This window comes from Malaclemys terrapin, chromosome 16 (genome assembly GCF_027887155.1).
Source record: "Malaclemys terrapin pileata isolate rMalTer1 chromosome 16, rMalTer1.hap1, whole genome shotgun sequence".
NCBI classification, from domain to species: domain Eukaryota; kingdom Metazoa; phylum Chordata; order Testudines; family Emydidae; genus Malaclemys; species Malaclemys terrapin.
The window spans coordinates 13,731,507-13,755,193 of NC_071520.1; the positions used below are offsets into that span (position 1 = coordinate 13,731,507).

Genomic DNA, 23,687 nt, shown 5'->3' on the forward strand with positions numbered 1-23,687 from the left:
TACCAAACAATTTTCAGATTTATCTTTTCATATATTACATACAGATACTAAAATATAGAATAATTTTCATGCAGCTTCCTTTTCTACAAAACAAATCTTCCTTTCCATTCATGTACAGCATGATATTAACAGACATTCAGGATTTTACATTTAAATTCACTGCATTCAAGAATACTGTTTTTTTTTAAACTCTACGGTTTTAAAATAATTGTACAAATGAAGCTGTTTGGCAACAAATTTCTCTTTCTGTTGCATATGCTCCTTTGTGACTAGCCAGCAGCAGTACTGTAGCTTTTACATAAGCAAAATCAGAAGAGAAGAGCTGGATGGATTATGGCTTGCAGGCTATAAATAGAAACTGGAGGAGAACACAGGTGGAGCTCACAGACATGCCCAACAGCTACAGTAATAGGTAGGTACTAAACGAGAAGCCCTGGCCATGTCCTGCACTCGGGTTGCTGAAATGGTTAGTATACTATATGGGACTTTTGATTGTACAGATGATGGAACTATCCTGGAGTCTTTCACCGTTGGGAACATCCTGCTTACTGTTGGAACACAATGCACCTAACACAAACAAGCTGCTACATTGTTCTGGCATCTGGCCAGTGATACCCGCTTTCCAGGAACTTTTAACTGTGCTTTTTCATTTCATGCACTGTAAGAGAAAGTGGGGTTGTTTGGGAAGATCCCTGACCATGACAGCTACAATTTGGTGTACAAGTACCACAATGCTAGCGACCTTAAAACACTTATGGTAGATAAATCTACAGGAAATGCTTCAGCCCAAAGCCAAGTTTCTTATTGCACAATTAAAGATGTGACAAGATGTGACTGAGAGAGCAAATGTTAGTCTCAAGCCCTATGACTAATAAGCATGGATGCATTTAATACCTGGTCACTAAGGGCCTGATTTTTAAAGAGAATTAAGCATCTAAGGGGATTTTTCAAAATCACCTAGGTGCTTAAAACTCATTGATTTCAATTAGTGCTAGGCCCTTGGAATCTTTTGAACATCTCACTAGGCGCCTATATACCTGTAAAAATCTGTCCCTAAGAAGTAAGTGATTCAAAGGTGAAACATAGGATTCCACTGCTGGAATAACTGCTGGGCAAGATGCATAATGTTTAGTCATATTGAAATCTATGCAATGCTCAAAGAAAATTGAATCAGAGCTTGGAAGCGGAGTTTGCTGTCCCTACAAGCTCCTGCTTCCCTGGGACTGTTCCTCTGGGCTCCTGTTAACCCAAGCAGCAAGCTCACACCACTTTTACCATGTGAGTGGTTAACTGACACAGCACAATGTCTGGAGGGCAGCCAGGAGCATGACACCAAAGATGTCTGAAGTCTGGCACACCTCTGTCACTTGGCTGCCAGATGCTGAGCGTGTCCCTGACGTATTGTGAGCATTTCATTTTTGGCTTTTGAGGGACTGGTCAGGTTGCAGGAGCCAGGCAGACACACAAAGCCAGAGTGTCACAGAGAAGAAGAAAAGGCAGTTTCACTGTAGCCTCTCAAGCAAAGATTGGTAAGAATAACCCCCAAAGTAACCAGTTACCCTCGTCAAGCCTTTCAAAAACAGTGAGAGACACCAGCGGCACGTCAGTGCTTTGGGGCTCTGGAATGGACCGGACTGAAGTCAAATGGATTTGATGAAGCTTTAAACGATTTACACGAGGTATGCCTTTAGGCCCATTAAGGCAGGGGATAATATACAGCATATTACATTAGCTGTGTAACATACAATAACATTTCAGTGCTAGCAAACCTCAGTACCATGGAAAAGGCTCCTGTCTATGAGCCAGATTTTCTGGACTGCCAAAGTCACTCTTCACAGCTTACCCAAAGCAGCCAGAGATCACCACTGGAAAATTACCCACACCTAGGGGGAATCTGTGGGCGTAAAGCTGGAAGAGGCTGCTCTGCTGTTGCTGGCTTCATTACCTGGTTTTACCAGAACCTCCACGCCCTGTATGGTGAGGAGGAAAGGCAGTGGGCACAGGGGAATGTAATGAGTGGAACAAGGCTTTTGCTACATCTGATTCTGCAGTGGCAGTGTAAGGGTAGGTCTGCTTACCGCCGGACCCGGAGGTAAGTGTAATCGATCTTCTGGGATCGATTTATCACGTCTTGTCTAGACGCTATAAATCGATCCCGGCTCGATCGCGGAAGCGTTCGCCGTCGACGCCGGTACTCCAGCTCGGCGAGAGGAGAACGCGGCATCGATGGGGGAGCCTGCCTGCCGCGTCTGGACCCGCGGTAAGTTCGAACTAAGGTACTCTGAATACAGCTATGTTATTAATGTAGCTGAATTTGCCTACCTTAGTTCGAAGTGGGGGGTTAGTGTGGACCAGGCCTAAGTTTGAGCCGGATGCACATAACAGAATCAGGAGGCCATGACTGGCTCCTCTCTCTACTCTGAGCTTGGCAGGGCTTACATGAAGAACCAAGCCCTATGAGAAGTACCAAGAGCACCCCTGGGAGCCCACGTGCCTCTCATACAAACAGTGCAAGAGAAGTAGCTGTATACGTTTTAAAATGTACATAAACCACTATGAGCAAGCCATGAAGAGAACCAGTTCAGAATAAATAATTCCAAAAGCAATGCCCAAAAGTCAGGTGTACAACAAGTCACTGATTAAGTAGGAGGAGGAGCTTTCCTTCCCAGTCTGTTAAACGATTATCAGCCCGTTATTGTTCAACAGGTTGGCATCTATTTGAGATCACTTATACCATCAAAAACATGAGCATTGAGATGAGGAAATAAAATGTCATCTGGCTTCTGAAAACAGAACTTAAGATTGGCCTTAATATGATTAATTATTTCAGAGTCCGGTTTAGAGGCAAAGAGTTGAGAGGATTATAGCGAGGTAGACATTGTTTGGGTGAAGAAGGGCTAAAGAAGAAATATAGTTAAGTATTAAACTGGAGTCTGGTTCTGCTCAGAGAGAAACAGAATATACAACCAGTTCGTAACACTTTAAATTAGGGTTCCCAAGTATATGCCATTTAGCCTTGAAAAATACCAACTGATTGTTAAACTTTCACTGAGATGTATCAGTCATTTGTCTCATGTGAACGATGACACAACAGTCAGTATATACACACCTGGGGCACCTGAGGCGCAAGGCACGACAGAGTACTTCTGCACACTTAATGTGTCTGTATATTTATGTGGCTGGAAAACATATTGCAGTTAAAAATTAACTTTCCTTCAGAAAGATTAACGTCTCTGTGCTGCACTTGAGTGGATGGGATTACAAAAAACAATAACTGAATCTCATCACTGACACAATCAGCATTAGTGCCCCTTATCTGAATGTATGAGGTATCTAAACCACAACTAGTGGGGTAGCTAAATGAGAGGAAAACACAAGCTGATTGTGCAGGACAAAACAGTGAGAAGTCACTAAGTGCTAGGTGTATATTTCCCCCAAATAAAAGTCCTCTAAAGATTTCTTTAGTATTTGTCTAAAATTAAAAATAAATCAAAAGTGATGACTTTGATGGAGAAAGGGAAGCAGAGGGGAGGGGGGAAATGAACACATTATTTGCTCATACTTTAATTTTCTGTTCCACGAATAAAAGGCTTGTAAAAGATTAATGAATTATTGGGTTAATGAATGATTGACAGATTTTTAATATGTGGTTAATCAAACGTTATAGATTATTACAGAGGCCAGAAGGTCAATAGGTGGCTTTTAACTAGAGCCTTTTTTTAATTTTTTTTTTATTATTATTTATTTATTTTAAGAAAATCCACAACAGTTTAAATGGCAGAGTACTGAATTTCATGGAGTTTGAGTGGAATGAATTTTACAGTTAATGTTAGAGAATTTCAAAGATGGAATGAAGTTTACAACTAAATTTAGTCAATTTCAAGGTTGGGAACTGATTCCATTCTTGAAATTGATTAATATTACTTGTAAAATTCATCCCGCCCTTTAAATTGACTACTGTGTGTAAAATTTATTCCATCTTGAAATTGACTCAATTTAGTTGTAAAATTCATTCTGTCCCTGAAATTGACTACCATTTCATGGTTTGGGGCCCGAGGGCATATTTACGATTTCCGTGGTCTCCATGAAATTGTGATTTAATGAGGCCCCTAGTTATAACCATCTATAACACCTTCTGCTTACAACAATCTATAATGCACAGTACTCATGTCTGTAATGTGTATAACATATATTAATATTTTATTAACCCTTTATAAACCATTAATAAATGGAATCATAATATCCAGTGTGATCCATTCATTTTAAAAGAAGCTTTCAAAATGGTTTGTCAAAGTAGCATATCACTGTGGATGCTCCCAAGAGATGGCAAAGGGCACTGTGGAATAAATAAATGCTACAGTTCTAAGCAGAAATGCAGTGCAAACTGTTTTTAACAAATGAAGTGAACAAGAAACATCAGCTGAACTTCCTGCTTTAGTATGAAAACTTTCCACTACACAACCAAGACTAGTGTCTTCTCCCTAGCCCTCACCTCTTCTGTCTCCACCCTAACAAGAAAAGAGAGACATCTCAGGATATTTTCCAACCACCAGCCACCTTTACTTATTCCCAGACTATAACATAGTGGATTTGATTTCCTCAGGGCCTTTCCAAAACTTCTCACGTGTCTGAGCTTTGAAGTTGCGCTTGTTGAACTCATTAGAGATTTCCAGGAAGGTTTTCCCCTTTGTCTCGGGAAGAAAAAACCCGACATATAGAGCAGTGCAGACACAAACCGTGAAGAACGGAAGGTAGCAGAAGTGAGCAAGACCTTCCTGCAGGGGGGAAAAAAGGGAAAGTTTTGGAAACGTACCACGGTATGAGGCAAGTCCCCTCTACAAATCCTCTCCTACATATAATAGCTTCAATCATGAAATATTTCTGCACTGACTTAAGGATCTTACATACATGAGTAAGCAGCTCTCCTCTAAAAGGACTAACAACAAGATATTTGTCTCTGGCAATATGATCTTGCTTTGTTTGTGTTATAAACATTGGTCCTGACTGGCAACAGATTGTAGCTACTGAAGGGGAAAGTTTGGGAGATATGGCATTTTGTATCTTCTCCTAACCCTCAGTATAGCTCATGCTAAAGAATGATGTAAAAACAGACTCTCTTTTCAGGATTCACTGTTGGACATAATACAGGAGCACTTATTGTGAGGAGCCCACAGTCTCTCCAGTCCCAACCTTTTCCTACCGGAGTCACTTTAGGGGATAGGGTAGGGGTGCTGGCTAAGAGGCAGCTAATAACTTCTCCTCTCCCAACCTTTCCAAGTTGGGGACAGAATGGGAATGTTGGCTGTCAGGGACTCAAAACTATTCCAACCCCAGCCTTTTCCAGCAGAAATCACTATAGGGAAGCAGTAGGAATCTTGGCTAAGAGAGAGCTCACAGCTACTCCAGGCACAACTTCTAGCCAAAGTCACCATCGACAGAGCTGAAGTGCTGGCTGCCCGAGACTTGCAGATACTACAGCCCCAGTCTCTGCCAGTCAAGGTTGCTGTAAGCGGCAGTGCAGGAGCACCTGTTTGTGAACTAAAAAATAGTAGATGGTTGTACCAGCTTCCAAACCTACCACAATGAATGGAAAGGCCATTCCAACTGCAAATAGATTGGACCAGAGCAGGGAGCCACAGATCATGTAAGCAGCTGGACGAGACAGTTGATCAAAAATCTCTGTCGGCAAAATTCCTGTCACACCAGCTAGAAAAAGAATTTGCAAACAAGTTTATAGTATGTCGGAAACGTTCAAACTAGAAAACATATGCTGACAAATATGTAAATGGGATATAAAAAGAACAGGGACTAATTATTAATTGATTACATTGCCAATTATTCTCACTAGTCAACACGGCCAGAACACATAGTAACGGACATAACTGCACCAGGGAAGTTTGAGGATAAATATTAAGAACTGCCTGATTATATAAGCCATCTGGCAATGGAATGAGCTGCCAAGAAAGGTTTTGTAATCAGAATCACTTCATATTTTGAAGGCTAGACTGGCATGGGCAGCTTAAAAATAATGTAATCAACCCTGAGATGTTGCAGGGACATGGGCTAGATGACTCATTGGAAGTTACTTCCAACCCAAATGATTTTATGACAGTTAGACTTGATTCTCCTCTTGCTTGCACCTGTTTTATATTGACATGAGCAGAGAATCATGTCCACATTATGGACCAGCACAACACACACCACGTGCATGCACACACCCGTAAACACTGCCTGGTTCTGAGAAAAACTGCAAGCTCATCAGTTAAAAAAACACATGAAAATACGTGTTTAAATTTATATTCAAAGAAATTACAAAATAATAGAGCTCAACAACCTTTAAAGCCATACAATGAAAGAGTGAAGCAATAGGAGCACTTGGTTACAGCCCTAATGGACTGGTTAGCAAATCCAGGAACTGCTGACTATTGTCACAAATTAGACAAGAAGTTACTACTTAGACAAGGTTGTTTTTATGCTTCAAGTTTCCTTTCACACTTTGTCTCTTCAGGACTCCAAGAGAATGTAAACAGAAATGGCTCCCGAGAATGATAGGTTGTCACTACACACCCTGAGACATAACCACAGTTACCTACAAGCACTGCTGATGAAACTACAGGTAGCGAGTGTTTGAAATTTATTGTCTCTTTGTTTCATTCAAATGTGATGTGGCTAAGTACAATCTTCAGCCCCCACAATCGCACCAGGGTTGGGGGAAAAACCTCAGACAACTGACCTGGTCCAATTCCAAAACTCAGGATATAGGCGAAAATACAGGCCATGCTGAGGTAAGGCATCCAGCTAATCCGACTCTATTTCCACAGAGAACAAGGGAATATAGGTTAAGGCACTTATAATTACTTGCCCCTCCTTAATATCCCCATCCGTGTCAGAGGCATAACCAGAACCCATTTCACTTAGATAATTCAATAGATTTTTTTTTACCTGCTGGGATAAAGCAACCATGAAGACGATGGCCCATACTGCCATGAGGCTGTATCCCCCCAGAATCAGCAACCGCCGCCCAGCACGCTCTATTATTGCATTCTGAAACAAAGCAACACAGGACACTTACTAGCTATTCATACCTCTCATCCACATTCCTCCCTCTCCTATTTCAGGTCTTCATGGTAGCTTGCGTGCAACCTACTTCCGGGGCAGTACCCGTTCTTTAGGAAAAAGATAAAAGCTCATGCAATAATAAGGATTGTGTTGATGGGATTCAGTCAGGCTGGGCAATAAGGAGATGTCAAGGATCTGTCACAACTGCAGCCTCAACCCTTTTGCTGCAAATAGGCATGTTTGGAGCAAAAAGTTGATGCTCTCCAAAAGACAATTCCTCCACCTCTCAAGCTGTGTGCTGCCCCAGAGATCGCAGACAGAGGGAATAAAGTCAAACTTTCATAGATTCTAGGACTGGAAGGAACCTCAAGAGGTCATCGAGTCCAGTCCCCTGCCCTCATGGCAGGACCAAATACTGTCTAGACCATCCCTGATAGACATTTATCTAACCTACTCTTAAATATCTCCAGAGATGGAGATTCCACAATCTCCCTAGGCAGTTTATCCCAGTGTTTAACCATCCTGACAGTTAGGAACTTTTTCCTAATGTCCAACCTATACCTCCCTTGCTGCAGTTTAAGCCCATTGCTTCTTGTTCTATCCTTAGCGGCTAAGGTGAACAAGTTTTCTCCCTCCTCCTTATGACACCCTTTTAGATACCTGAAAACTGCTATCATGTCCCCTCTCAGTCTTCTCTTTTCCAAACTAAACAAACCCAATTCTTTCAGCCTTCCTTCATAGGTCATGTTCTCAAGACCTTTAATCATTCTTGTTGCTCTTCTCTGGACCTTCTCCAATTTCTCCACATCTTTCTTGAAATGCGGTGCCCAGAACTGGACACAATACTCCAGTTGAGGCCTAACCAGCGCAGAATAGAGCGGAAGAATGACTTCTCGTGTCTTGCTCACAACACACCTGTTAATACATCCCAGAATCATGTTTGCTTTTTTTGCAACAGCATCACACTGTTGACTCATATTTAGCTTGTGGTCAACTATAACCCCTAGATCCCTTTCTGACATACTCCTTCCTAGACAGTCTCTTCCCATTCTGTATGTGTGAAACTGATTGTTCCTTCCTAAGTGGAGCACTTTGCATTTGTCTTTGTTAAACTTCATCCTGTTTACCTCAGACTATTTCTCCAATTTGTCCAGATCATTTTGAATTATGACCCTGTCCTCCAAAGCAGTTGCAATCCCTCCCAGTTTGGTATCATCCGCAAACTTAATAAGCATACTTTCTATGCCAATATCTGAGTCGTTAATGAAGATATTGAACAGAGCCGGTCCCAAAACAGACCCCTGCGGAACCCCACTATATATGCCTTTCCAGCAGGATTGGGAACCATTAATAACAACTCTCTGAGTACAGTTATCCAGCCAGTTATGCACCCACCTTATAGTAGCCCCATCTAAATTGTATTTGCCTAGTTTATCGATAAGAATATCATGCGAGACCATGTCAAATGCCTTACTAAAGTCTAGGTATACCACATCCACAGCTTCTCCCTTATCCACAAGGCTCGTTATCCTATCAAAGAAAGCTATCAGATTGGTTTGACACGATTTGTTCTTTACAAATCCATGCTGGCTATTCCCTATCACCTTACCACCTTCCAAGTGTTTGCAGATGATTTCCTTAATTACTTGCTCCATTATCTTCCCTGGCACAGAAGTTAAACTAACTGGTTTGTAGTTTCCTGGGTTGTTTTTATTTCCATTTTTGTAGATGGACACTATATTTGCCCTTTTCCAGTCTTCTGGAATCTCTACCATCTCCCATGATTTTCCAAAGATAATAGCTAGAGGCTCAGATACCTCCTCTATTAGCTCCTTGAGTATTCTAGGATGCATTTCATCAGGCCCTGGTGACTTGCAGGCATCTAACTTTTCTAAGTGATTTTTAACGTGTTCTTTTTTTATTTTATCTGCTAAACCTACCCCCTTCCCATTAGCATTCACTAGGTTAGGCATTCCTTCAGACTTCTCGGTGAAGACCGAAACAAAGAAGTCATTAAGCATCTCTGCCATTTCCAAGTTTCCTGTTACTGTTTTCCCTCTTCAATGAGCAATGGGCCTACCCTGTCTTTGGTCTTCCTCTTGCTTTGAGAGCATCCGGAAGAGAACTGTGAGTTCCCACAACTTAGTGGGAAATTAAGAGAAATTTTTGACTGCAAAGTAGCAAGCAAAAGAGACGGGAGCTGTTTCTCTGGCTCTGTTTAAGTTTATTTTCTCTCTTGTTGTCTATTTTACAGGAAAGAAAACTAACCAAAATGGACAGTATCAGTATGGCTGGATACAACACTTTCTCTAGGAGTGCTGCATTTAGTGTTAACTGCCACAAGGTGACAGTGTTTCAGAGCATTACAGGTTTTACAGTACCTACCTTGTGTTCTTAGGATGCTGTACTGTGAAGACAGACTGCAGATGCAAAGACTGCAAGCCATAACTTGAAAGGTAAGAGTCAGCCTCTGCAGCAGTAGAGGCAAGCCAACTGAACTGAAGAGCTCCAATTGTAGCATTCACTGGGAACCCAAAGAACGGGTCTTTTCTAGATAGTTCCTACATTACTGTTTTCTCCAGCCACTAACTTTAAAAATGCTATTCTCTACCAGCCTACGAGGCCTTGCCCACAGCAACTGTCAAGACAAACAATTACTGTGGCTCCGGTAGGTAAGTCACATTTTAAATATTTATGTCTAATTGGAGAAGCTGGACTTCAGAGACTGGGGATACAAGAGAACTGTGATACCTTCCAGTATTGTCATATTCACAAGCAAAAATCTTTGCTGGAGTCCACTGAAACACTTTCAAATAGAACTCTTTTCTGATAAACACCTTCTTAAAGTAGGCAGATGTCATAATACCTGAAAACAAACACTGGCAGATTTAAATAAATAAATAATGTGTAAAGTGCTTCTTTGGGAAGAAAGTTATTGTAGATATGAAAGTTGCCTGTTGTACATCAGTGGGGTTTGCTCACATAAGCAAAATGCATTAGAGATTCTTACAGAAGTAACGGCTGTGATCAATTCGCAGCACCCCGTGCCGATAATGACATATTGGATTTTCTCATATGGAATTCCAGCCTCTTGGAACACATAGGAAGCATAAAAATACATCTAGGAAGAAAAGAAAGGGCAAGTGAACTGTAAGAGAAGTTGCCCTGGAATAGCACACCACTGCCAGTCCCACCCCCTCAGACGCCATGTTACTCCTCCCGATCTGGAGATTAACACTGTCACCCAGAGAACTGGCTACTTGGGCTGCCATTCAAACTGCTTCTCCACAGTGTCCATATGCAATCCATTCAGTAACGTGCGTTCAGCAGCCAAACACCTGATATTTGCATCTAGATGGTAGCAATGAAATGCTCTCTGCAAACAATTGCAAAACAGATCCGTAAAGCAACTGAAATGTTATTTCAATAGTGCAGGCAAAGAGAACTCCATCAACTACAGAGCTCTCCCCAGAATAAAAATGACCCTTTCCATTATGCCCAATGTACCAGGTATGACATGGGCCACTCATAAGCAATGCCAGGCATTCCCTGCCACTCCATGTTTCCTGATATCTCAGAAGACCAGTATGTAAATATTTCTCTTAATGCATTTACGTTCCCGTTTTCTTGTTTTCTAGTTTCTTGGGCATCTCAGTCTGATCTCTCCTCATCCACCCTTTCCTGCCCATGAGTGGATGGCAAAAGGTTTTTGCCCCATCCACTTAGGGGGACATCTGAGCAAGGCCATAGCCTTTGTATCCATCTCTCTTTTTAGGCCACCATTTTACCTGCTCTTATTTCAATTCTCTTCATCCATTCCTCCTGCTCTGGTAGATTCACATTGCTCTCTGGAGATCACCGAGAGGAACTCTGCAAGGGAAGCAGGCTAACCTGCCCTCCCCTACAGAACGGGGGGAGATTCTCAGCCTCTGTTTGCCCAAAAAGTGACAGTCTTGCTTGCATTGTTGTCTCACATCTGATACCTGCTGATGAAATGGTGGCTATCATGCTTACCGAGTCATTTCCACAGAGCTGCATGGCACTGCTAAGCACAACAATACTTATCAGCTGCCATCTTACAGCTGGATTCTGGCACAGCTCCCACGGACTCTTTGCCCTCTGACCTTTCATGGCAGCCTGTTCTGCTAGCATTTCCTCCAGCTCACTGCTCAGGTCACCATTACCTCTCAGCTTCTGCAATGCTGTAAGGGAAAAGGTGCAGTTTATCTACTATATGGAAGCACTTGAACTTCATCAATTCATCTCCCTGTGGGAGTGAGGGACTGGGTGGCAAGTGACAGTCACAGAAAGCAGTGTAGTGGTAGGACTTTGTGATCTGAGAAACCACCTTTGATAAGCAGAGAAGGCAAGCTGTGCTATGCTTGATGAAGCTATTAGAAGGTCTGTGAGACTCTGGGGAGAAGGGGTGACAAAATCCATGCAACTTTCTTACCAGGGAATATATCCAACCAGTGCAGTTTCAGCTACCATGCTTCTGACCCTTATAGAGAATATTACTCTATGGTAGCTCTCCAATGAATCTAAGGGAGTTAAGATTTTTTGGTGCACAGCACATGTGTAATGGAAACTAATTCCAACCTGGTCCACATCTGGAGATCTGTATGTTACAAATGTCAATAAATTTCCTTATATGAAGTGGATTCAGATTTGGTCACTGAAATCTTCATCTAGCCTTCATTTTACATCCTAGTTACAGACTACATCCAAAGTTATCTAGGTCTCCTTAAACAGAGAGCAGGTTACATGCTTATTGCCTTTGGACTCACTATATGTAGTGAAAAAGTCATTTGCAGCAACAAATAAGTACCTTAACAGGTCAAAAAACAGTCATCATGTAAACTGCACTCTAGTTTGGAAGAAAGAAATAACGACATATTTACCCTGCCTGCCCTTTGCGTGACACTTACGGTAATTTACCATATAACATAACTGAGGGCAACATTCTCAAAAGGTGGAGGCCCCGGTCTGTGCCCAGGTCCAAGTGCACTCTTGTTTGCACCTACAATTACTGCAATTGTCCACACAAATGGGGAGATGGCTGCCCACCTCGCAGGATCCAAGTGCACATGCAGCTGAGGCTGCACTTTTGAGTACGCATTTTATGCACAAAGAACATGGGCCTCTATTTTTGAAAAATGTCACCCTAAATGTTCAGCAGAAAGTGGCATAGACATTGATTGGGCTAAACCATTTGGTACTCATTAAAGGAGGCCAGCAGCACTACAGGACAGAATATTGACTGTGGAAAAAACATACATTTCAAGCTGCTTGCTCCAGGCCAAACATGCTGAACTAAGCTATGTAACATAGTAAGAATGTACTACAAAACTAACATCTGTTTCTTTGCACTGTCCGTAAATCTTGCCCCCTGAATCGGACATTGACACAATCACTTTACACTCACCACAGATGCAGGATTCCTTGTCACCTCGGTCAATCAAGAGGTACCTAGGGCTTTCTGGTAACCAAGGCAGAGTAATCAGCTGGATTAGAGCAGGCACCACATTGCTAGCTAAAAGAAGAGGCCAGCTCTCCTCTCCCCCTAATAGTTCTCTGAAGAAAAATAAAACATAATTAACATGAATCAATCAAATGTTTCATAAGACAAAAAACAGTGTTCTGAGGTGGCTGGGTGAACTGGTGGCAGCACAACACTCTGTAGGTGAGCTGGGTTTGACTTACTCTCGGGGCTAGTAGAGCATTTGTGCATCACGCAAGAGAAGCAGCTGAGTTTGAAAGTGATGGTGATATGGCCTCCTGCCTCACAAGTGACTCCTTGATAGGAGATATATGAAACAACAATGCCATTTGCCTTCACCTTAGAGGGAATGGCACCTGCCTGGAGGTTAGTTTGGTGCTGAGATGTGACAAGAGAGCAGGAGGTCAGAGGCATAATGAAGGGTTAGAGAACTCCATCTGAACAGGCTTTTGGGCCACAACCAGGGACACCAAAAGCTCACACTGTGGTGCTGGGGGGCAGTGGGTCACACCACAACTTCCCACCAACCCATGCACCAAAACTATAGCCCATCTTGCTGTTTTTATATGTTGGACAGCTGCTTTTAAGGGACAAGGCAATCCTGCCAACCTGGAGAGATGGGACATGATTAAAAAATCTCCTCACTGGGAGAAGGATTCATCCACAGGTCTAGATGGGGAAATAAGATATCCAAGGACAGAGGAGTATGGGGGAATTCCAGAACAATGAGCCCTCCCTGGAACATTTTAAGCACAAGGGAAGGAAGAGTGCACTTTCAGAACGTGTCTGGCTCAAAGAGGGTGGTGGTGAAGACTTCTATAGAGCAGAAGAGGTCTCTCTTTCTGGGCTGAAGATCCAATGCTGTAATCATTCTGGTACTGATGGTTTTTCATTCCACTCTTGAGGTTTCACCTATCTACATTTTCCTTTGTTCACATTTCACACTTGGCTGCCTGTTCTGCATCTCCTGGGATGGTTGGATCAACCCCAATGATTGTCACACACAACAGGGAAATTCTACTGCTACTTCAGGATAGCCAGATCAAAGTAAGCAGTGTACAGTTTAATGTACAGGGTTGATCCAGGAACACTGGGGCAATGCATATATTTTGGACTGACAGGTTTACAAGTTGACTATATTCAGGAGGCCCTTTCTGAAACATATGGAGCCTCTTCACACACAAGGCAAAATGCAAGTTGGAATAAAAAAGTGCAACTCCCATTGATGTTTCTGGGCCAAAATCAGAGGTGGCATAAATGGTGGTGCAAGTTACACACTGGGTGTAAGGGGCAAAGGAGTGTAACTTGAAGGTGTCAGCATGGCTTAATTGATGGAGCATAGGCCTGGCACTCAGGAGACTGAGGTTCTATTCCTGGCTGTGATCGTGGGCAAGTCATTTCATTGATATGTGCCTCAGTTTCCTCATACGTAAAATGGGGATAATGACACTGACCTAATTTATAAAGTGCTTTCAGCTCCACTGATGAAGGGCGAGGTATAGTTATTGCACCACTTTGATATTCAATGGGTATGAAAAAAAGCAGCTTTTGCACCCAGGGTGGCAGTGGTGGGGTTGTAGCAGGAAAAGCAACTAACACAAAAGTCTTGCCCCACATACTCACTTACATCTTCTCCCCTAACACGCAAAGCCAAATTCACAGGCACATTTCCCACTGAAGTCAATGTCACAGCAGAATTTGGTCCACAGAGTCCCAAATTCATGCAAGTTACGCTCATTTTGTACATCCACTGAATGCCAGTGAGTGAAAACAGGGCTCTCACTTCCACCCAGAGAATTTACACAGGGCTATCCATAAATTAGGTGACACATTCGAGGGTGGGTGGGTCCTGAATTTTGCATGTTTATTTCAGTGTCACAAAGTGTTACAAGCAGTGGGTGGGTCCTGCAAAATCACCAAAAAATCTGTTATATGATTTATGGACAGTCCTCATCATCACTTATGCCACTGCCAAATTTGGTCCCTAGGCTCAAAACCATCATGCTGTCCTGGGTATACGTAGGCATTTGAGCAGGAGAAGACGGGACGGGAAAGAGAGTTAGTGAATCAGAAACATAGTGGAGTCTATACATTACCTAATTCCAACAACTTGTCCCAGCACCAACCCCAGGGCAGTAAATGATGCAGAAGTCAAGGTCACTGCTCCTCTGACCTTCTTGGGAGCACTTTCCCCCAGGTACATGGGCTGAATGTTCATGCTCACACCTGGACAAGACAAACACTGACCTCAGCTTAGACTCTCAAGACGTAAAAGAGAAAAAAGAAAAATTAAAATAGCCCCTCGATGAGGTAGTTAGCTGTATTCTCTCTGCTTGTTACAGAGTATGCTGCTTACACGGATCTCTCAATGCCTATTATTTACACCAATATATTTCCATTCCCTCTAATTCACTGTGTCAGTTTTGGTAAATACTGTATGTATTTATGTGTTTGAAAGTACTGTGGGCTAATGAAAAGCAACTTCACATTTTTAAAGTAAGCGACCTAGATTATCATTACTGTACATTATTAAAGCTGCAGCTATATTGGTAATTTTTGGTGCCCTCAAAGTGAGTGACTGACAGTGCTGGCTAGAGGCAGATAAGGGGTAAATTTTCTGCCACACCTCTAAATGGCTTCCATTTGTGTCATGCAAAACAGTGCATGCACATATCTCTGTGGTATGCAGATGCAAACAGCTGTATGCTCTTTAAAAAGTCTAACCCTTGCATACAAGCCAGTGTTGGAATTTGTAAACACAAAAGCTTTTCAAACAGGTTTGCAGGAGGGGAAGCACGTTTTTTCATTAGTGTTCACATAGATGCTAAAATTGTTCAAGTGCAGAGGGGGTGTTTGCACCAGCAAAGTGCAGGTATGTGTGTGTGGAACTGAATGTGCATAAGTGGAGACCAGGGGCTACGATCAGGCCTACATGTGGGTAAGCTCTGTGAAAGATTTCCAGCATAGTTTGGCCTATACACTAGAATATAACCTGCAGCACTCCCTGCTGTTCCATTCTTGGCACTATCTTGGTCTTATTATTTTGTATTATAGTAGAGCCTAGAGGCTCCAGGGAAGATCGAGGCCCCATTGTGCTAGGTGTAGTAAGAGACAGTCTCTGCCCTAAAGAGCTACAATCTAAATAGACAAGACAGACAAAAGGTGGGAGAAAGAAACTACTGTTATTCCCACTTTACAGTACAGGGGAACTGAGGCAAAGGAATTAAATAGCTTACCCTAGATCTCACATTAAGGCAGAGCTGGGAATTGAATCCAGGTCTCCTGAATCCCAGTCCAGTGCCTTAACCACAAAACCATCCTTTTTATTAGGGGCTAGTATGAGATCAAACATATTTAATTTGTGACAATATTGGATGTGGGGACCCACATCTTCAAGTGAGCTGCTAGTGCACAAACTCTTCTGTGCGCATGAAGCAACTGTCATTAACCAAGTCAATCTGGGACTATGTAAAACAGTCTCAGGTGGTAAGCTGAATGATACAGAAATTCCAAATGTGCAAGTAATTCTTGTCACTACAAATAGCCTTTAGGAAAATTATCTTGTGTGTGTGCATGCGCGTGTGTGTATGTTTCTGGATATTAGGCACAGACTTCGATAAAGGCTTCTGCATAATACGTTTCAGAAGCATATTGTGAAATGTTACATGGAAGAAGCCATATACTGGTTGACAATCCAGGTTTATGTCACCTCTTAATGGCAGGGAAAGGAAACTGGCATGTTCTTTCGTGCCAGGGGTCATGAGTTAAATGCCAACTGCAGCACCAGGGACTGCAGAGCACGTCAGAAACCGTTTTAATGCCACAGACATTTATATTTGTACTGGTGTTTCTATAGTCCTCATTACCACAGTATCACTGTTCCTTACCAGCATTGATTCCAGTGAAAAATCTGCCGAGCATGATCATTTCGAAGGATTTGGCCATCCGGCTGAATCCTGACAAGACTGCAGCTATGATCACAAACGCGTTATTCAGCAGCAAGGATGTCTTCCTTCAGAGATAATAAAAACAGAACTGAAGGCTCAGCTTTCACCAGGTCTGGTTATCAGAGCCAATGGTGGGTCACAGCAGTCCAATTTTCCAAATTTGAAAGTTTAAGTCAGGGTGTCCATTTCTATAGCAGGACATTCAGATGGGCACTTAGGGCCCAAATACCCCTTCTGGTGCTTACATGGCAAGTATCCAGTTAATAAACTGTCATCTGCATTGCCCAGTGCATGGCAGAGTTAGGGATTGTTCATCTGGAGGGGAATCCCATCCATTGTGAACTAAGATAACTGATGATTGCAGGACCAGATTCAGGGAACCAGGAGGGCATCATCACATTGATAATCCTGATTCGTTGCTCCTGCTCTCACACTTAACAAAATCCCTTTTTAATGAAACAGAAGACTCATAAAATCATTATGAACATCCCCAAGAAACAGGGTGAGTTCTGGACAACAGCACTGCTACTTAGCCCATGATTACCTCCTGAAATGATAAAACTGGTTCCTTCATTACGGAAGGGGGAGCTGCAATTTTTACCAAAAGCACAGCACGGGAACACCATACTAGAGCTGGACAGAGAGGCAAGTACAGTGTAACTTTCTGTGGTTTCACGATAAAACCATTGATTGTTCTTTCAGAGAGAAGGGCAGGTTATACCATGTGTGAAATCTGAGGATAGGGAAATACAGATTTTTTTTTAAATAAACTCCCAAGCACAGGGAAGAAAAGGAACTTGGAAGACTCAATGGATACCCCTTCTTGTAAGCACCTTATGCTCCTCAAGCTCTTTCCTACCCTTTCCTACTCTCCATTTTGGAGAAAAGCTCTCCATTAATTCTGTGCTTGTTTCCTGCTTAAATTGTGACAACAACATAGGTGAAGAGAAGCTGGTGTCTGCACACTTGCCTGCTGTATCTTATGTTATGCTGGTTGAGCAGAAAGCCATACCTAGATATTTTTCCAGTGGTGCAAAGTACTGTGCTATGTTGGATGATGAGAAGTGAAATGCAACCATTCAAGGTAGCTTCCTTCAAGGGCTAATCCCAGATTGTATGGGCTTGTTTTCTTAGGTTAAGAATGAACGTCATGATTTTCAGTTGAGTTGGCTAATTTGGAATTGGGCTTTTATCAGTGTAACATCCAAATGTGGTCAGCATTTTTAGATTAACGAAAAACAATCTACGAAGTTCAAGATGCAAATCCAAAGGCCTCTTACCTTCCCAGCTTGATTGCCATGGGTCCTGCAATGAGAGCTCCAGTGAGTCCCCCCAGAGAATAGACAGAAACAACGAAAGACCACACCAGCAATATCACACTGCTCTCTAGAGATGCACCTGTGCGTTCTAGCCATGTTTCATTTATAAACGTCTGAATGTACTGTAAGTGAAGGACAAGAGTCACTTTACTGTAGGATTAAAAATAAAGATCAATGAGAAATAGAAAAGGTTTTCTTTGTATTAGGTATGATTTATGTGATGATCATGACTCCAAAGTTCAGCTTGAAGAAAGCATTAAATTCCAAGGTGTATTTTTGACATCCCCCTATAAAATGTTAGTTGTTAAGAAGCCATACTAGACAGATTGCCTTTACAAAGTGAAATTATCTTGCATATTTAAAAAAAAAAATCTAAATATATTTCATGGGCTCAATCCTGAATTCAGCAGGAAAGCTTGATTTCGAAGGGTGCAGGATTAACCCCTATACACTGACTGCTCCCAATAGCAAAATTAGAAGGGGTGCTCAGTACATAACTCATTTTAAACTAACCTTTCTCTCCCAACCATTTCATATCCCCAGAGTCACACCAGCAAGTTCCAGATCCATTAGAACATCTAGCGTGTAATATGCGGTACATTTCAGTTACCACAGAGCCCCAAGAGAGCTAGCCAGCAGGGAATCAGATAAGTGGCTGTTATGTATTATGTAGCCTGGTTTTGCAAATGTTTTAAAAATTATTATTTTATAAAGTAAGACAAATTTATCTAACTTGTAAAAAATGTTCTTCTAAGACTGGAAAGTTTCAGAATTATATTTGCTAAAGTTATGCCTGATTCAAAAAGGTTCGGACTGGCAATCCTGTGGTCAGGGCCAGCTCCAGGCACCAGGCACCCAAGCACATGCTTGGGGCGGCACCTGGTAAGGGGCGGCGGGGGGAGCGCGGTGCGGCATTCCGTGGGCGGGGGGCGCTCCGGCGGCACGGCGCTGGGGAGGCGGGCTCCGGTTGTGCGGGGCTCGGCAAGGGGGCAGCGCGGGCGCGGCGCTGGAGGGGTGTTCCGGCGGCGCTCGGCGGGGAGTGGGGACAGGCTCCGGCGGCGCGGCGCTCGGCGGGGGGGCAGCGTGGGGCTCAGCGCTCTGGGGGGTTCCGGTGCTCGGTGGGGAGGGGCGGCGCGGGGCTCGGCGCTCAGGGGGGGTTCCGGCGGCGCGCAGTGCGAGGGGGGCAGGCTCTGGCCTCGGCAGGGGGGGCGGCGCGGCGCTCGGCGGGGGGGCTCGGGGGCCGCGCTTTTTTTTGCTGCTTGGGGCAGCAAAAAAGCTAGAGCCGGCCCTGCCTGTGGTCATAATCCCTTCTGGGTCTCAGCTGTAGCACCGCTAGCAGGATGCAACAGTTAAATCAGGGGTAGGCAACCTATGGCACGTGTGCCAAAGGCTGCACGCGAGCTGATTTTCATTGGCACTCTCACTGCCCGGGTCCTGGCCACCGGTCCGGGGGGCTCTGCATTTTAATTTAATTTTAAATGAAGCTTCTTAAACATTTTAAAAACCTTGTTTACTTTATATACAACAATAGTTTAGTTATATATTATAGACTTATAGAAAGAGACCTTCTAAAAACGTTAAAATGTATTACTGGCACGCGAAACCTTCAATGAGAGTGAATAAATGAAGACTCGGCACACCACTTCTGAAAGGTTGCTGTCCCCTGAGTTAAATTATTAATTATGTAAAGGACACAAATCCTTCCTTTACTTTCTACCTTCAGTAGTAGCTGACTGAAGGGTTTTGGCAAGATATGCCTGTTTTTTCCCAGACTGGTGGACCCTGAGGATCCCTGTAAGGACTACAGAGTTTAGACCTCACCAGATTCACTGTCTCAGGAGATGGCTGCAAAGGCCAGTAGAGCACTTACTGTAGTTGGAGCATTGATGATGGAGATGTTGTAGCCATACTGGAAAGTCCCTCCAATCCCAGCAGCACATATTGTAAGAAATAGGACCTTGCCTTGAAGCTGAGATAAACAAAATATAAATATATTAAAAGGACAGAAAATGTTGATAGTTTTCCACTGGTGAAATATAAAATGGTTCAACAGGACCTTGGCCCAATCATTTGTCTGGGATGGTTTGAATGATAATAGGTGAAGATAGGAGACATCATGCTGGCTCTAAAAAGGAAAGGTTCCAACAGACAAAATAATCACACAAAGATTTTAAATTTTAAGGTGCCTAAAAAATTATTTTAAGAAGTAATTGCAGTTAGTGAGTTCAGGGCTGGTTCTCGGCAGCAGTGCTGAGAATGGCCGAAGTTTATATTTAATGTGTGCATTTCTAAAAGTCAGTTCGACCTTCTGGAAATATCACTGCACAAGCATGTTCATCTACTAGATCTGCCACCAGTTCAACTCCATACTGACATGATGAATGTATTATACAAGGATTACCAAAGTTTAAAACACAGTAACAATATCCATCTGAGGTTAAATGTCTCCCTCAGATAAGGGTTCCATAGGGTATTGGGGTTTTATTCCATAGCCCTTTACAGCCTTTTATTGTGAATTTCTGATTTGGTGGGATGCTATTTTTTCTGCCATCTCTTTCCTTCCACCTAGAATCATGCACCATTTTCCCCTTGATTTTTAATGGAAAGTTCTTTCTCTTTTCTGGTCATCTGAGGGTGTATCTTTCTTGCGCTCCTTTATATTTTGTACACTGCAGCAGATGAATTATTTCAGTTTCACTCTCTCCTGTCAAATTGGTTGCACAGCTCTTCTCTAGGGTTCCGCTATGCTTTCTCCTCACAGTTTGTGATCAGCAATTCTGTATCTGGCGAGGGTCTGCCTGTGTTTTTCATATTTACTGGAGTGAGGTATATGCTTAGGTGCTGGAACTAGGGGTGCTGCCGAACCCCCTGTCTTGGTTTCCATTCTATGCAGGGTTACAGTTTGGTTCAATGGTTCTCAGCATCCCCCCTATAAAAATTGTTCCAGCGCCCCTGCTTGTATGAGATTTGTACTTGTCTGTTTCACTGTGATTTTTAATCAGTACTTCTCAGTTACTGCTAGATTGTCTTTTAAAACCTGTCTCGTGTCTTCAGTAGTATTCACTGGGGAATGGGACTGCCTCCTATGCTTGGGAAGTTGGTAGGAGGGAGGCCTGCATGAGACGCTATGCAGGCTTGAAGAATATGATCAAGCTTTTCGTGGAGGTAGTAAGTGCTGCTCTAGGTGAGATGGCACCAGAGGCAGAGAACTCATTTTCTGAATGTCCATCAGCAAAGGGATTCATCTTCCCCCGCTCCTACTCTGAAATGGCCCTAATTTGTAAGGGACAATCCTACCAATGGAGCTGTACACAACACAATGCAGTCAGGATGCAATTGACAGAACAGGAGATGTGCTGTGATACAGCAACACCGTGTGTGACGCTGCCCTCCGGGAAAGCGCCCCAAGCCACTGCAGGGTGCAGCGAAGAGCTCAGTGAAGTGCCCAGCGCGCCGCTGGCTCTTCAGGGCAGGGAACTGTGGGGCGGGGGAGAGCGGGTGCCCCTGGCTGTACGAACCCCACGGCCCAGCCGAGTGAGAGTCGAGCAGCTGCCGCCTGCGCTGCACTTGGGCTGGGGGAGGTTGAATGAGGTGAGCGGGCCGGGTGCTGCCGGGGGGAGGTGGGGGATGCGGGAACCGGGCAGGGCGCTGCGCAGGGGAATGAGGGAGCCGGGCAGGGCGCGGCGCGGCGCTGGGGGGGGGGGCGGGATGCGGGAGCCGCGGAGGGCGCTTTGCTGGGGGATGCGGGAGCCGGGCAGGGAGCTGCGCTGCGCTGGGGGGGGGGAGCGGGAGCCGGGCAGGGAGCTGCGCTGCGCTGGGGGATGCGGGAGCCGGGCAGGGCGCTGCGCTGCGCTGGGGGGGGGTGGGAGGGATGCGGGAGCCGGGCAGGGAGCTGCGCTGCGCTGGGGGGGGTGGGAGGGATGCGGGAGCCGGGCAGGGAGCTGCGCTGGGGGATGCGGGAGCCGGGCAGGGAGCTGCGCTGGGGGTGGGGGGGGGATGCGGGAGCCGGGCAGGGAGCTGCGCTGCGCTGGGGGGGGTGGGAGGGATGCGGGAGCCGGGCAGGGAGCTGCGCTGCGCTGGGGGGGGTGGGAGGGATGCGGGAGCCGGGCAGGGAGCTGCGCTGGGGGATGCGGGAGCCGGGCAGGGAGCTGCGCTGGGGGTGGGGGGGGGATGCGGGAGCCGGGCAGGGAGCTGCGCTGGTGTGGGGGGGGATGCGGGAGCCGGGCAGGGCGCTGCGCTGCGCTGGGGGATGCGGGAGCCGGGCAGGGAGCTGCGCTGGGGGGGGTGGGGGGATGCGGGAGCCGGGCAGGGAGCTGCGCTGCGCTGGGGGATGCGGGAGCCGGGCAGGGAGCTGCGCTGGGGGGAGTGGGGGGATGCGGGAGCCGGGCAGGGAGCTGCGCTGCGCTGGGGGATGCGGGAGCCGGGCAGGGAGCTGCGCTGGGGGGGGGGGGGGATGCGGGAGCCGGGCAGGGAGCTGCGCTGCGCTGGGGGATGCGGGAGCCGGGCAGGGAGCTGCGCTGGGGGGAGTGGGGGGATGCGGGAGCCGGGCAGGGAGCTGCGGGAGCCGGGCAGGGAGCTGCGCTGGGGGGGGTGGGGGGATGCGGGAGCCGGGCAGGGAGCTGCGCTGCGCTGGGGGATGCGGGAGCCGGGCAGGGAGCTGCGCTGGGGGGGGTGGGGGGATGCGGGAGCCGGGCAGGGAGCTGCGCTGCGCTGGGGGATGCGGGAGCCGGCAGGGAGCTGCGCTGGGGGGGGTGGGGGGATGCGGGAGCCGGGCAGGGAGCTGCGCTGGGGGACCTGGGAGCGGGACCAGATGCGCCCCTGTCACCTGGGCCTGCGCTGCGCGGTTCAGCCCCTCTTCTTCCTCCTCCTCCTCTTCCTCCATCCCGGGCTCGGGCTCCGGCTCCGCACGCCGCGCCCCGGACAGGCTGGAGCCGGCTCCTGCAGGGCGGGCCCTGCAGGGACAAGGAGCCGGGCACTCGCCGCAGCTCCTCCCCCGCAGCGCTGTAGCCCGCCCCCGGGGCCTGGGCCCAGCTGGCAGCGCTGCGGCAGAGCCCGCCTGGGCAGAGACACCTGCGGGGGTCACGGCCTTTGCCGGGGCCGTGTGCGCCCTCCAGTGCCAGTTGTGTCCCGGCCAGGGGCCTGGCCCAGCCACCCCGACCCTGCGTGCCTCGGCCGGGCTCCTGCCCCCTGCCCCCTGCCCGGCCTTCCCGCAGCCTTTGGGAGCCCAACGTGAGTGCAACGCAGCCGGAGTCAGGCCCCTGCCCCATGCCAGGGGCTCCTGGGCGCTACCCGGTACCAGCCATAAACAGCAGCCGTGACTGCCTAGCCCGCAAACCCTGCGTGCCAAGCTAGGGCCTGAGTGTGCCTCCATCAGATCAGCGCAAACACGCGTGGGGCTCAGCGCTGGGGTTTCTCGTGGCACCGTGGGCACTGCACACAGAGACCCGTCTGAACAGGGTACTGCCTGTGGCACACAGGTCTGCAAACGCTAAGGGACAACTGAATGCAGTGCTGCTCCCTCCCTGCTTAATGTTCCTGGGAAACTCTCCCACACACTGGTCCTAGAAGACAGGAAAAAAAGATCTGAATGGGAGAGGGTGTTTATGGGCCCTTCAAAGTTCTCCCTTCACCCTTCCTCACACACACATTTTGCCCTGGCTTTTCAGGGGTGTCCCAAGCTTTGTCTCCCGCCATTAGACAGTGATCATAGTAAGCACCTGCACTGACAGAGCAGCCCTTTTAAAATGAAGGAAGAAAACACCTACTTGATAAACCTTGTATATATTTTTAAAAATATATCCTCCCGTTTGCAGAGGGGTGGGGGAAATCAGGTCTGTCTCTGCAACTGAGGGAGGGCTGTAG

The 23,687-nt window shown here is 46.0% G+C and overlaps 2 protein-coding genes across 3 annotated transcripts in view; one reads left to right on the top strand and one right to left on the bottom strand.

The window, feature by feature from the left end:
- LOC128824750 (solute carrier family 2, facilitated glucose transporter member 11-like) overlaps positions 1-23,687 on the bottom strand; it is a 25,374-nt gene continuing 1,687 nt past the window's right edge. Inside the window, exons 1-12 of one of the 2 annotated variants that reach the window (XM_054006614.1) lie at positions 22,651-22,784; positions 19,696-19,794; positions 17,787-17,947; positions 16,447-16,571; positions 14,656-14,785; positions 12,485-12,633; positions 11,074-11,261; positions 10,070-10,180; positions 6,943-7,044; positions 6,734-6,809; positions 5,579-5,706; positions 1-4,775 (exon numbers count right to left, since the gene is read on the bottom strand). In XM_054006614.1, the coding sequence (XP_053862589.1) occupies positions 4,575-4,775; positions 5,579-5,706; positions 6,734-6,809; positions 6,943-7,044; positions 10,070-10,180; positions 11,074-11,261; positions 12,485-12,633; positions 14,656-14,785; positions 16,447-16,571; positions 17,787-17,947; positions 19,696-19,794; positions 22,651-22,707 (1,527 nt within the window). In that variant the 5' untranslated portion in view covers positions 22,708-22,784 and the 3' untranslated portion in view covers positions 1-4,574. Of the gene's footprint in view, positions 4,776-5,578; positions 5,707-6,733; positions 6,810-6,942; positions 7,045-10,069; positions 10,181-11,073; positions 11,262-12,484; positions 12,634-14,655; positions 14,786-16,446; positions 16,572-17,786; positions 17,948-19,695; positions 19,795-22,650; positions 22,785-23,687 lie in introns of those variants that run through there. The other variant, XM_054006615.1, reaches the window with a different exon arrangement.
- LOC128824751 (uncharacterized) overlaps positions 21,375-23,687 on the top strand; it is a 22,683-nt gene continuing 20,370 nt past the window's right edge. Inside the window, exon 1 of the mRNA XM_054006618.1 lies at positions 21,375-21,416. Within this exon, the coding sequence (XP_053862593.1) occupies positions 21,412-21,416 (5 nt within the window). The 5' untranslated portion in view covers positions 21,375-21,411. The remainder of the gene's footprint in view (positions 21,417-23,687) is intronic.